At 35.8% G+C, this 15,782-nt stretch overlaps 1 protein-coding gene across 2 annotated transcripts in view; it reads left to right on the forward strand.

The window, feature by feature from the left end:
- Positions 1-1,228: 1,228 nt before the first annotated feature.
- Positions 1,229-15,782, forward strand: part of LOC127837024 (probable RNA-binding protein 19) — a 48,482-nt gene continuing 33,928 nt past the window's right edge. The window contains exons 1-3 of one of the 2 annotated variants that reach the window (XM_052363735.1): positions 1,229-1,359; positions 9,043-9,225; positions 9,527-9,634. In XM_052363735.1, the coding sequence (XP_052219695.1) occupies positions 9,124-9,225; positions 9,527-9,634 (210 nt within the window). In that variant the 5' untranslated portion in view covers positions 1,229-1,359; positions 9,043-9,123. Of the gene's footprint in view, positions 1,360-2,557; positions 2,688-9,042; positions 9,226-9,526; positions 9,635-15,782 lie in introns of those variants that run through there. The other variant, XM_052363726.1, reaches the window with a different exon arrangement.

Consider the following 15,782-nt stretch of genomic DNA (forward strand, 5'->3'; position numbering starts at 1 on the left):
ATACTATGTCTAAAAACACTGCCTGTCTTACACGTTGGACTTGGAATCAGGTTTCGAAAAAACTTCTTACCTTTCAGGACTACCTTGTGAAGTCCCCCAGAATAAATATCCTATATCAGTGTCCGAAATAACCCTAGTGACCTCAAACCTCATCAAAAGGTAGAGGACCATGCAAGGTACCTACATGCCAAATATATAAGAGATCGGTCAAATATTGAAGGCGCTATGAGAAACTGTAACCAAAGTTTGACCGTGATAAAATCTATTATTAGCCTCGGTGACCTTGACCTCGAACATCATCAAAAGATAGAGGTACTTACATGCCAAATATGTAAAATATTGAAGGCGCTATGAGAAACTGTAACAAAAGTGTGACGGAAGTAAGGAAGGACAATAGCCCCGGTGACATTGACCCCAGTGACCTCAAACCTCATTACCAGGTAGAGGTCCATGCAAGGTACCTACATGCCAAACTTGTAAGAGATCGGTAAAATATTGAAGGCGCTATGAGAAACTTAACAAAAGTGTGACGGAAGGAAGGCAGTAAGGAAGGACAAACTGGCAACTAAATGCACCACCGAAAATTTTCGGGGAGCATAAACATATTTCGTTTGGGTAACCCAAAAAGCAATTAAGTATAAGTTTCATATGGCTTATACTAGCTTGCATTTAATTGTTAACTTGTTGTGGTTAACAATTAGTTAATAGATCTAAACACACTGGAAAGCGTGGCTTTTTTCCAAATTACTTTTTAAAACCATTTTTCTTAAGAATTTCTTCAACTAGTGCATAAAAGACAGGTTTTATGCTGCTTGTGGCAATGTGAAATACATCAGAATTACATGATTTGATAAATCTGTCTTCTCGGCCAAAAAATCGATGTGTACAACATTCATGAACACGGTATTGCTGCACGCAACGTGAAATTTTGGTACCGCGGTTTCAGACGTATCTATAAAAGGGATCTTATCTTAAATCGTGAGATATCGACACAAAGTTTCACAAACAGCAAAAAAATGTCTCTTATGTACTAACAATTTTTGCAATTGTATTTCAATAACTTAAGATATTTGCAAAAATAAAGTTTTCAACGGTGTGTTTACATTCTGTTCAGCCAGTGTGCATAGGCGCTCTTCAACTTCAATGGAATACTCTTCAACGCCACGGTGGACATCTACTGAAGAGGGTTAAAATCTGTACATGGTAGAGTGCGTGAATGCATCAAGCACTGATAAAATGGCTATAAAGCCAACTTGTATAATACACTGTACAAAAAGATGCCTCATGTTCTAGGCGCTGTGTTGGATAGACTGGAATGCTGACTTGAACGCGTCCAGGCTAGGGGCTGTAACGACTGAGGTAGGTAGAAGGTTCCAGGATGGTATTGTTCTTGGGAAAAAGGAGTGCTGGTAGACGTTCACTCTGCAATGTGGTTGTAGAAGCTTCAGGCTGTTGCTTTGTCTGGTAGGTCTAATAAATGCTGGGGTTGGAATGTATGTGACAGGAACTGCGATAAGACCATTAATGACTCTGAAGAGGAGGACTAAATCAAAGTACTGCCGGCGTTGTTGGAGAGACGGCCACTGGAGAGTTGAAAGAATGGATGTGACACTGTCTGGCTGGTGTGGATTAAACGGTTTATTGGCGACAAATCTTGCAGCGTTGCGTTGTATTTGTTCAATCTGTTTAATCTGTGTTTGTTGTTGTGGATTCCATATAGGTGCCGAGCATTCTAATTTAGGTCGAACAAGAGTTACATATGCCCTTTCTTTTACTGGTTGTGGACATTTATTCAAGTTGCGTTTGATGAATCCCAGAGTCTGTGAAGCTTTCTTGGTCATGTTATCGATATGAGTGTTGAATTTCAAATTATCACAAAGTTCGACTCCTAAATACGGGTGATGTTTAACAGTTTCGAGGGTTTCGTCATTCATAGTATAGTTATAAAGTCTTTTTATAAAGGCTCGATTTCAATGACAATAGATTTTTTTAATTTATTGATTTATTTATGTTTTAGTTACCCGTTGTTTATTAAAATGCATACACATACTAAATTCATCAAAATCTCCCGACAAAACGTCTTCTTAAAAAAAGATAGTTCGACTATGTATGTATAGATATTGACATCTATGTACATAGTCGAACTATCTTTTTTTTAAGAAAACGTTTTGTCGGAAGATTTTTATTTATTTAGTATGTGTCTGCATTATAATAAACAACTTGTGACTAAAAATATATAAATCAATACATTAAAAAAAAATATTGTCATTGACATCGAGCGCCTATGCCCGTGTGTAATACCCTGTCAACTCCGCTGATATCCTGCACCCTGCAATGCTTAGTCTAACTAACAATACTGCATTTAGATTTTCAGTTTACTAGAACGCTATTGAGTTTCATGAATATGACCATAAAATGTTAATAAAATGTTTATGAAATGTTTATTTTGTGTTGACTCTTTAACTATATGGATGGTTTAATCTGAACATACATAGCGACATTTCTCGGATACGAAGTCTTGGTTTCAGTTCACATGAAAGTGTTGTGCAGCCTATTAAAATCGATGTTGGTTAAAAACAACTATAATCACAACATTAACCCATGTGATTCGAAAACAGCGAAGTAACCATACAATTCTGATATAATCAACAATGTCACGGTTGATAATAAAAAACCTTCCAAGTGGAGTAAGCATTATTTTTCTGTACACGTATAACACATATTTTGTACAGGAAGAAACCAAATGGACTTGCAATTAGGCATGGTGACAATATCGCATTATTTCGGATATTTTTTTCGGATATTTGATTGAATGCGTGCTTTTTTATCGATAATTTATCAGACTTTCACATGTAAGATCATTTGACACTTGAAGAAAAGTTATCCGAACTCTGATTGTCCTAGGCTTCCTGGTCAGGTCTTGCAGCACACTTACCTCTTACTTTAGTTTGACTGGTCATGGTTGGCTCGGGTTATACTTAAATGTACCCCAGGTACTCTTAAGTAAACTTAAATGTATGGAAAATATAATCACACATACCCGACAGAGGTGGCGAAATCAAGTGTCCGAGTTGTATATTTGCTTGTCTGGGCAATAATTTTTTTTCAATTAAGTTGTCCTTGGACAACCAGTCGGGTCGATGAATACAAAAAAGTATATTGTAATAAAGCCATAATTAAGTTTTGCAAAACCCGATATTGAAATACAATTACAGTGCTATTTGCAGAGCAATCAAGCTAAAATACAGGAACTCTCCTGCACAGTTATTTTATAAGAGACCGGGGCATTCCGCATTTTCAAAATTCTGTCAGACTGTTAGACAGTGTACAGACTGATTTCTTTATTTTTACTATCAGACAGGGTTCGACACTAAGGCACGTCCGACAGACATTGTCTAGTAAGATCGATGGTCGGGCTAGTAAAACTGCGGGCTAGCTTGTCCGACTGGTCGTATATAAATAAAATAAAAATCTATACTGATTCATAAAACTATAAATAACTGCTGTGAAAACCTGTTCTTTTAATGTGTAAAATTACTCTTGTATTTACATTAAAACAAAACTAGTATATTTAATAAACGCGGAGCATTCACATGATTCATCGCTATTTTTAGACGCAAAGGAGAGCTTCCTGCAGAAATTGCTTGTTTCAATTGGTCAAGTTGTCATGAATATTAATGATTTTCTGCAGTGTCGTAAACCTGTAGAGCATGATTTTACGACTTCTATCGAAAATCGATATCGTCCATGAAAACATTTTTGCGTAGCAGACAAGATAATGTAATTTAAAGAATGGCTTTGTTCAAGTTCAAATTTTTGTCCGACAAATCAGTTAATAAAAAAGAGTCCGACACTTAACTGACACAAAACATAAATATGAAGAAACGCGAAAACGTCAATTTTATCCTAGATGGAAAATCGAGTCAGTTCCCATGGCTTGAATTTGACGAAGAAAAGCAAAAAAAGGGTTATTTTATTGTTTTACTCTATGCATAAAAAAATCTGGTGTTCACTGATAATTAACTGATAAATCCTGATTAAACAGTTAAATGACACAATTGTGTTCATTTGCTGTGTCATTTATAGTCTAGTAGACATCAGGTTCGGGCTAGTACATTTTAAGAGGAGCTGGTCCGACGGTCTTGCTGTAAAAAAAGTGAATGTCGAACCCTGTCAGATGGAAATAAAAGTATCGAACTTAGGTAATCATAACATGGTCAACCATGTTATATCAGACGACTTTAACGGTAAAAATGGAACTGATAACGTCCACATATTGGACTAGTTAAATTTGTTAACATTACGATGTACGTATGTGTTTTTATAACACTAGCATTGCAAGATTAAAGTTCAAGAAAGTCTTTATATTGTTTATAATATACTGCTATAATGTCATTATAGCAGTATATTATAAACAATAATGCAAGTACCGATGGAAATACAACTACAACTAAAACAAGCAAATTATACTAATTTTGATTGATTCCACATGATTTTAAATTAATCAATAAATGTGTAAATAATTTATATAAACATAAACAGACAAGTTCAGTTCAGCAACGGACAAGTTAAATTTCTTAATGGTTGTCCGTGGACAAGTATAATTTTTAGCTCATCTGTCACGAAGTGACATGGTGAGCTTATGTGACCGTGTGATGTTCGGCGTCCGTTGTGTGTGCGTGTGTGCATATGCGTCCGTCAACAATTTGTTTGTGTAGACAGTAGAGGTCACAGTTTTCATCCAATCTTTATGAAATTTGGTCAGAATGATCATCTTGATGAAATCTGGGTTGAGATTGTATTTGGGTCATCTGGGGTCAAAAACTAGGTCACTAGGTCAAAAACTAGGTCACATAATAGGTCAAATAATAGAAAAACTTTGTGTAGACAGAAGGGTTGCAGCTTTCATCCAATCTTTATGACATTTGGTCAGAATGTTTATCTTGATGAAATCTGGGTTGGGATTTTATTTGGGTCATCTGAGGTCAAAGACGAGGTCAATAGGTCAAATAATTGAAAAATCATCAACAATGTGTTTGTGTAGACAGTAGAGGTCACAGTTTTCATTCAATCTTTATGAAATTTGGTCAGAATGTTTATCTTGATGAAATCTGGGTTGGGATTGTATTTGGGTCATCTGGGGTCAAAAACTAGGTCACCTAGGTCAGAGCTCCAGATAAGGTTTTGTGAAATTCTTAACGTTACTACCAGATCTTCAAAAATAATTCTTAACTCTGAAATTTTATTCTTAACGTTACTACTTAGTTTTGGAAAATAATTCTTAACTTTTCTAATTGACCTAAAAATAAATACTAATGGTTATTTTCATGCAAAAAATCAAAATAAACATACTAGCAACTTTATTTATGCGAGTTCAACAGTGTCTAGTCAGTATTATACAATTTTATTTTTCAAATACCTTCATATGTCCAAACTGTGCTTAGATTGCATGCCTTCGATGAATTTTTACATATTTCATAAGTAAAACGGGTCCCCCCTACCAATTTTTTTTTTAACGATGAGCCACAGAAATTGTCCCTTCCACTCGTTCAATGTTTCTTTTTGTTTAAGTTTGTACCCGTCGTGTCGTGTTTTTTAGCTTTTTCCGACTGTGTCGGCAACTGAACATACAACATCAAATGTTCTTTTCTATTATGTCTTTCTTAACATTCAACTTCGGCTCACTTTGCGTACAATATGTTAAAGCATGTTTTTTTGCACTCTTTGCAGTTTTTTAAGACGCTCTCTGGGCGCCACCATTGTTTTTGACAGAGAGACTGTAAACGCCGCTTTTATTGGAAAAAATGCGCTTTGTTAAACAAACCCGATCACCATTCTATTTAAGCACCGAAGAGATCTTTAATACGCGAAATTCTCTCAAAAAATTCGATATGAACCCATGTAAAAATAATATTCATAGCTTGATTTTGAAATTCTTAATGGTACGACAAGATTTTAAAATAAATACGTAACGGACTTGAAAATAATTCGTAATTACGAAAATACGACCCTTATCTGGAGCTCTGCCTAGGTGAAATAATAGAAAAACCTTGTATAGACAATAGGGGGGCAGTTTTCATCCGATCTTTTGAAATTTGGTCAGAATGTTTATCTTGATGAAATCTGGGTTGGGATTGTATTTGGGTCATCTTGGGTCAAAAACTAGGTCACTAGGTCAAATAATAGCAAAAACCTTGTGTAGACAATAGAGGTCACATTTTTCATCCAATCTTCATGAAATTTGGTGATAATGTTTGTCTTTATAAAAATCTGGGTTGGGATTGAATTTAGGTCAACTGGGGTCAAAAACTAGGTCAATAGGTCAAATATTTGAAAAATCTTGTGTAGACAATAGAGGTCACAGTTTTCATCCAATCTTTATGAAATTTGGTCAGAATGTTTATCTTAATGAAAACTGGGTCGGGATTGTATTTGGTTAGTCAGGTGAGCGATTCAGGGCCATCATGGCCCTCTTGTTTTAGATTTCGACACCCGGCCAAGTAAAAATGATTGTTATCAGCTAAGTTTTTTTTTTAATTAATTATGTTCATATTTATGTCCATATTCTGTAAAATGGCCTCTATGTTATTGTGCTTCCTGCTCAAAAAGCATTGAAGAAAGATTTTTTTCAAAGAGAATTTTGTTTCGTATTCCATAGCGCATTTTACAACATACGATTTAGGGCAGAAATAAATCTCTGTTGCAGTCTAAATTGGCCAGGTACATGTGAGTATAATTTTCCGTACCAGGGGTACATTTAAGTATACTTAAGAGTACCCGGGGTACATCTAAGTAGTACACAGGCCGACAATGACCAATCGAGCAGTACTTAGTTGATACTCAATTGGTAGTTGTGCTTGTCTGCTCAGGTACTACTTAATTGTACCCTTGGTACTCTTATGCATTCTTAAATTTACCTCAGATACAAAAACCAAATACTATAAGGTTCTTTGACATAACAACAAAAACTGCATTCAAATCAGTAATGTTTTGCTAAAATTCAGGGGAGACAAAGCTCCATGTAGAAAACAGTATAATGTACACCGCTTCTCATAATATCAGCCCTTCTGATTGGTTTCTAAGGTTTATGACTATGCGCAAGCTCTTTTTATAAATAGTTTCTTTATGGAAAACAAAACTCTTGTTCATGTTTTGCTTAAATAATTTTAAAAAAAAATCACAAATAATCAAACATTTTACAAACTAACTAACTAACCAAAAACAAACTAATACAATTATGTGTAATCATAATATTAGCCTGGAATAAATATGACCTACTTTCAAATGAAAATTTAAAATCATAAGAAAGATTGCTGTAATAGTCATTAATAAATACCCGGTAGCAAATAAATTAAAACACGGAAAAATGTATTTATTTAAGTCTTAATTTGGTAAAATTGCCTCTACCGTATATAATCAAAACTGGTACTAAAAAAAAGAAAGCTGAGGCAGGTTTTGTTAGAGGGGATTGTTGTTCAATTTTCCATAGCGTGTTTTACAGCATCGCATGTTTGGCGGGAATAAAACTCAAGGCACAGTCTAAATTTGTCATGTTTTGGTATAATTTCTGTACCCGGGGAACATTGTAGTAAATTGAGATCACCCAGGGAACATTTATTAATAAGTAGTACTCAAGTTTACAATAACCAGGAAGTTGTCAGCTCAGGAGTTCTTGAAAGTCATCAGGGTTCTCTTAACTGTAATTCAAGGTACCCTGGGTAAAGAGAATATGCCTAAAGGTACCTGGCCATACTTCGGGATCCATTTTTGTACACTTCAGTCTTGGTACTCTGAAAGGTACCGTCAACCACCACGACGAAGAAAAGACAAGTTGTAAAATATGAAACTGAACTGAACTATACTGAAATTATGAAAACTTAACAACTTTTTACAAGTAATGTTATTTACCAGTCGTGATATTTTAATCAATTTAAACTAATAATTGTAAAAAAATACAGTACATGTATTTTAGAACTTTTGTTATTAGCTGACCTGAGCACAACGTGCTCATAGTGAGCTTTTGTGATAGCCATTTGTCCATTGTGCCGTGTGCCCTCAACATTTGCCATATTAACTCTCTAGAGGCCACATTTATTGTCCAATCTTCATGATATTTGGTCAGAAGATTGGTCTCAATGATATCTTGGATGAGTTCGAAAATGGTTACGTTTTCTTGAAAAATATGGCTGCCAAGGGGCGGGGCATTTTTCTTTATATGGCTATATATGGCTATAGTAAAATCTTGTTAACACTTTAGAGGCCACATTTATTTTCTGATCTTCATGAAACTTGATCAGAAGATTCATCCCAATAATATCTTTGAAGAGTTCGAAAATATTGCCGGTTTAATGAAAAACATAGCCACCAGGGGGGGGGGGCGGGCATTTTTCCTTTTATGGCTTTAGTAAAACCTTGTTAACACTCTAGGGGGCACATTTATTTTCCAATCTTCATGAAACTTGGTCAGAAGATTTGTTCCAATGATATCTTGGATTAGTTAAAAAATGGTAACATTTGCATGAAAAACATGGCTGCCAAGGGGTGGGGCATTTTTCCTTATATGGCTATAGTAAAATCTTGTTTTACACTCTAGAGGCAACATTTATTGTCCAATCTTCATGAAACTTGGTCAGAAAACTCATCCCAATAATATTTTGGAAAAGTTCGAAAATGATGCCGGTTGGTTGAAAAACATGGCCACCAGGGGGCGGGGCATTTTTCCTTATTAGGCTATAGTTAAGCCTTGTTAAAACTCTAGAGGCCACATTTATTTTCCGATCTTCATGAAACTTGGTCAGAAGATTTGTCCCAATAATATCTTGTTATCTCAGGTGAGCGACTTTGGGCCTTTCAGGACCTCTTGTTTTGTCATTAGTGGTTGACGGTACCTTTAAGCATACTACATAATACCCAGTATACTTTCAAGGATAATCTGGCCCTTTAATGACAATTGAGCTTAGATTACCTGAGGTCAATCCGCTCTCAGTGAATGTGAGTCAGATTTGTAATTTATTCAAATCTCTAACATACTTTTTTCTGTAGATAAAGGAAGACAAACTAAGGAATCACTTTGGTGCAATAGGACCAGTGACTGACTGCAGCTTAAAATTCACAAAGAATGGAATGTTCCGCAAATTTGCCTTCATTGGATTCAAGACAGAAACTGAGGCTCAAGCAGCACTAAAACAGTTTAATAACACATTTATTAATACATCCAAAATACAGGTAAAGTGTTACATGTAATTTATAAGACATTTTTTATTCAGTTATTGTTAATTGTTGTTGGAATATATAACTATAAGCATACTATAAATATTATAGTAATAGTTTTTAAAAGAAACATGGTTTTAAAAATGTATGTTGACATGTAATTTCATGTTATTTACTGTATAAAGAAGTTACAACAGATATAAATGAGAAAATTAAAGATTGTGACGCCTTTTTTATTAGAAATATTTCATACTTGATGTATTGAAAATTATTCAATTTATAGAGAATTTAAAATAGCATACTGGTAATCCAATAGATTGAGGTTGCACATGATTTTGGGGACACCAACAAACCACGGTCCTGGAGCAAGTATGCAAAGGACAGCTCTTCAAGTGTGAAAACAGATCCAGTCCCAGTCACCAAGGTATACAGATGTGTTAATATAAAATACATCTTAAACCATCACTCTCATTTTATGTCCCTATCAACAAAACATTAACCCATTTGGCCTTTACTTTGACACATCTATAAATGAGTGCACCAATGTAAAAGTTAGTGTTTTAATTTCCATTATTTAGTATTCACCTTAATACTTAAAAAAATGTTTGAATTGTTAAAAAAGTCATTAATTACACTAGATTTTAATACATAAACATTCATATCAATTGTTAACAAACTAAGTAGGTGGATATCTGGGATTTGAATAGACGGATTTTTACGCAATAATATTCAGAGTACGATGTTATAATGACCCAGGTTTGCTGCTGGTTGTCATTACACCCCTGATTTGGAAAGAGAGGCCCCAGTTATGGCTTATGTTATCTCTATTTAAATCCCGTATCTGAGTATGGAGAGTGTCAGAGAAGCAGCACTACCTTTGAGTAATGGTTCACAGTCAATATGTGTCTTGTTCTGAGAAAACTGGGCATAATGCATGTGCGTAAAGTGTCGTCCTAGATTAGCCTGTGCAATCCACACAGGCTAATCAGGGACTACCGTACACTTTCCACTTTTATCTTTCGTTTAAATGAAGTCTCTATTTAGCAGAAATCCAATTTAGGCGGAAAATGTTATCCCTGATTAGCCTGTGTGGACTGCACAGGCTAATCTGGGATGACACTTTATGCACATGCATTAAGCCCAGTTTTTTCAGAACGCGACTCATATACATCCAAACTGCATAAACCAATCTCAATTTTTATTCCAGTACACATATTAACAATACTCTCCAATCAAATGAAAAGCAAACTGTGCAATGATTTGACGTCTGTCAAATTATAATTATATAATTCATGAATTCTGTATCCAAAGAGCTTGAAAAGCTTGGGTACAGTATTATTGATTTATGCAATTTTTAATTTCAATGTGATTGTTGTGTTACTTGTGTAAAGCCACCCACTGCTAGTGCCCTAGTGAGATCAATGGCCTTGATAAAAGACTGACAACCCTATACAACTGTTATGAGTTTGGTTTATTAATGACCTTTCACTTCAATCAGCTCAGGTGTAAAGGTTGTGACTTTTATGCCCCCTGTACGGTGGCATATAGCAGTTGAACTGTCCGTCATTCAGAATGTCAGCCAGTCTGTCCATCCGTCCGAAAAAAACTTTAACATTGGCCATTACTTTTTCACTATTGAAGATAGCAACTTGATATTTGGCATGCATGTGTATCTCATGGAGCTGAACATTTTGAGTGGTGAAAGGTGAAGGTCAATGTCATCCTTCAAGGTCAAATGTCCAATATATGGCGTCTGTCCGTCTGAACACTTTAACATTGGCCATAACTTGTTCATTATTGAAGATAGGAACTTTATATTTGGCATACATGTGTATCTCATGAAGCTGCACATTTGGGTGGTGGAAGTTCAAGGTCATCCTTCAAGGTAAAAAAAAATCAAAGCGACGTATTCATGAATCTGCACATTTTGAGTGGTGGAAGTTCAAGGTCATCCTTCAAGGTCAAAGGTCAAAAAAAATTCAAAGCGGCATTATCATGAAGTTGCACATATTGAGTGGTGGAAGTTCACGGTCAAGGTCATCCTTCAAGGTCAAGGTCATCCTTCAAGGTCAAAGGTAAAATAAATATGTTTTTTTAGCTCACCTGAGCACAACGTGCTCATGGTGAGCTTTTGTGATCGCCTTTTGTCCGTCGTCTGTCGTGCCTCGTCAACATTTTGCCTTGTGAACACTCTAGAGGCTACATTTATTGTCCGATCTTCATGAAACTTGGTCAGAACATTTGACCCATTGATACCTCGACTGAGTTCGAAACTGGGTCATGCTGGGTCAAAAACTAGGTCACTAGGTCAAAAAAAAAGAAAAACCTTGTGAACACTGTAGAAGTCACATCTGATGCCCAATCTTACTGTACCTTAGTCAAAATGTTTGTCTAAATGATATGTTAATTAATTCAAAAATGGTTCCGGTCCGTTGAAAAACATGGCCACCAGTGGGCGGGGCAGTATTCCTTATATGGCTATAGAGAAACCTTGTGAACACTCTTAGAAGTCACAATTTTGTCCAATCATCATGAAACTTGGTGGAAACATTGGTTTCATTGATATCTCGGACGTGTTCGAAAATGGTCCAGATCGGTAAAAAAACATGGCCGCCAGGGGGCGGGGCAGTTTTCTCTATATGTATATAGTGAAAACATGTGAACATTCTTAATGTCACATTTTTGGTCCAATCTTCATAAAATTTAGTCAGAACATGTGTTTTCAAGATATGAGAGTTGAGTTCGCAAATAGTTACGTTTGCTTGAAAAACATGGCTGCCAAGGGGCGGGGCATTTTTCCTAATATGGCTATATATGGCAATAGTAAAATCTTCTTAACACTCTAGAGGCCACATTTATTGTCCAATCTCTATGAAACTTGGTCAGAAGATTCATCCCAATAATATCTTGGATGAGTTCAAAAATGATGCCGGTTGGTGGAAAAACTGGCTGCCAGGGGGTGGGCATTTTTCCTTATATGGCTATAGTAAAACCTTGTTAACACTCTAGAGTTCACATTTATTTTCTGATCTTCATGAAACTTGCTCAAAAGATTTTTTCCAATGATATCTTGGATAAGATCAAAAATGGTAACTTTTCCTTGAAAAACATGGCTGTCAAGGGGCGGGGCATTTTTCCTTATATGGCTATATATGGCTATAGTAAAATCTTGTTAACACTCTAGAGGCCACATTTATTGTCCAATCTTCATGAAACTTGGTCAGAAAATTTATCCAAATAATATCTTGGAAGAATTTTGAGAATGATGCCGGTTGGTTGAAAAACATGGCCGCCAGGGGGCGGGGCATTTTTCCTTATATGGCTATAGTAAAACCTTGTTAACACTCTAGAGGCCACATTTATTTTCGATCTTCATGAAACTTGGTCAGATGATTTGTCCCAATGATATCTTGGAAGAGTTTGAAAATGGTAACCTTTTCTTGAAAAACATGACTGTCAAGGGGCGTGCATTTTTCCTTATATGGCTATAGTAAAATCTTGTTAACACTCTAGAGACCACATTTATTGTCCAATCTTCATGAAACTTGGTCAGAAGATTCATCCCAATAATATCTTGGAAGAGTTCAAAAATGATTCCCTTTGTTTAAAAAACATGGCCGCTAGGGGGCGAGGCATTTTTCCTTAAATGGCTATAGTAAAATCTTGTTAACACTCTAGAGGCCACATTTATTGTCCAATCTTCATGAAATTTGGTCAGAAGATTGGTCTCAATGATATCTTGGATGAGTTCGAAAATAATTATGTTTGCTTGAAAAACATGGCTTCCAAGGGGCGGTCTATATGAAACTTGGTCAGAAGATTTGTCCCAATAATATTTATAATCTAAGGTGAGCGACTTTGGGCCTATCAGGCCCTCTTGTTTTTTCAAAGCGGCATCTCATAAAGCTGCACATTTTGAGTGGTGGAAGTTCAAGGTCAAGGTCAACCTTCAAGGTAAAAAAAATAAAAATCAAAGCGGCGCAATAGGGGGCATTGTGTTTCTGACAAACACATCTCTTGTTTGTTACTGTGTTTAAAATGTTTAATTGTTTGTCTTGCATAAGAAATGTGGTTGCAAAGTTATTTGAATTAAATAATTGTTTTTGTAAATAACAATGTATTGAAAATTAAATAATTATATACAAAACCAAACTTTAACTAATTGAAATATGAAAACAAATTAACCTAAAGGGGCAACACTGTAAAAGTATCAGCATAAGTTTATTGCAAAAGTACGTTACAGTAATAACTCTTTAAGACACCAAAAATTTTAGCAAATATAATTATTTTTTAGACAGCTTATTTTACGCTTCCGTTTTTACCAGAATTCGGTGGCTAAACACTAGCTGTGCTATTAATGACCTTAGCAGATTTTCATTTTAATCCTTGAAATTTCAAACCAAGGGTTATTGGACTGGTGGTTTTAAAAGTCTAATGAAATCTCTGGCATGTCTTATATGATCATTTGTAGCCAAATAATGTGTTAATTTTTTCTGACAATGAATATAAACATGCATTTGTGTTGGTTTTGTTTTGTAGTTTTTGTAATACCCTGTTAACATAAATGTCCTTATTGGAAGGGCCATGTTCCATTTTTATGCCCCCCTTTGAAGAAGAGGGGGTATATTGCTTTGCTCATGTCGGTCCGTCCACCAGGTGGTTGTCAGATGATAACTCAAGAACGCTTGGGCCTAGGATCATGAAACTTCATAGGTACATTGATCATGACTCGCAGATGACCCCTATTGATTTTGAGGTCACTAGGTCAAAGGTCAAGGTCAAGGTGACTCGAAATAGTAAAATGGTTTTTGGATGATAACTCAAGAATGCATACACGGCCAACAGGGCGAACAATATAACTGAAGCAACTAGTCTGTTATCCTAAATCTATAATTATCAGTGCAATGAAACATCATCCTTTGAGAAAGTTAAAGTGGATCAGTAAAAATATTATCAAAATATGAGATTTTTTGTATATTTCGTATATTAAATATTGTGTTAATGTTTAATTTAGTTGATTAATATAAATATAAGCAGGACAGGGGAGGTAATACACTATTATATCTTTCTTATATACAGGGGAAACAAATGCAATAAGTTTAAGTTTCATGTTTAATGAATAGAGGATATTTATCATGTCAGTGTGAGATCATTTGTTATTTTTTATGATCACATTTTATTATTACTTTGACAAAACAACACTTACCTGTATACCACAATAGATTCCACCCAAACAATACCCCACGCCCCTACCAGAATCCCTCTCCCCCCCCCCCAACCCCCACCCCCCATTTTTTTTTTTTAAATCTTATAAATTACCACACCCCACATTATACCCCCCTTTCACCCCCACCCCCCCTACCCCCCACCCCCACCCCCCCACAATTTTTTTTATAGAGTAACACACACCACATTTTACCCCATCTCACTCCCCCCTACCCCCCCCTACCCCCACCCCCCCCCCCCCAAAAAAAAATTTTTTTTTAAACATCTTATAAATTACCACACCCCACATTATACCCCCCCCCCCCTCTCACCCCCCACCCCCCCCAAAAAAAGTTTTTTAAAAACATTAATTAATTACCACACCCCACATTATACCCCCCTCTCACCCCCCCCCCCTACCTCCCCCCCCCCCAAAAAAAAAAAAAAATTATTTTTTTTTAACATCTAATAAATTACCACACCCAACATTATACCCCCTCTCACCTCCCCCTACCCCCCCGCCCCCCCCCCCCCCAAAATTTTTTTTTTTTTTTTTCAAACATCTAATAAATTACCACACCCCACATTATACCCCCCTCTCACTCCCCCCTTGATCATGACTGGCAGATGACCCCTATTGATTTTCAAGTCACTAGGTCAAAGGTCAATGTCACAGTGACTCGAAATAGTACAATGGTTTCGGGATGATAACTTACATTAGGTCAAAGTCACAGTGACAAAAAACGTATTCACACAATGGCTGCCACTACAACTGACAGCCCATATGGGGGGCATGCATGTTTTACAAACAGCCCTTGTTTCAAAGTTTAAGATACAGTCAATCTTGTATTTAGAGACCACTAAAGGGAGTAACCAAAAGTGGTCATTAATAAAATGGTCTCTAAATTATAAAGACCATTTGGGTTAAATGCAGACCTTTTATTTTAAATCCAGATGCAGGATTATCTCCTTTTGACACAATGATGTCAGCTTGTGTAATCAAATGAATCTAAATAAAAATAAAATGAATAAAAGAAAGTTTTACTTAAAATTAGTTTTATTTGTTCTCCCTAATTCTAAATACAATGTTAATGGTTTGCACTGCAGAGAATGGGATTTTCCAACTCCAAACTCATTTGCGATAAATTTACATGCACTTTTACTCTTCGACACTTCCAATACCCGAATTTTCTCATTTAACGTTAACACTTTCCGTTTTGACATTTTAATTTCTGCATTTAAGCTTATATATCTTACTCGATTATGGTACATAGGGAAATAAATAAAACACCTCAATTGAAAACTAAATAAACAGACCTGATTGGAAAATTTACTAACACAAACTTATTAACATAATAACAATTACA

This window comes from Dreissena polymorpha, chromosome 1 (assembly GCF_020536995.1).
Source record: "Dreissena polymorpha isolate Duluth1 chromosome 1, UMN_Dpol_1.0, whole genome shotgun sequence".
In the NCBI taxonomy this organism is placed as follows: Eukaryota; Metazoa; Mollusca; class Bivalvia; order Myida; family Dreissenidae; genus Dreissena; species Dreissena polymorpha.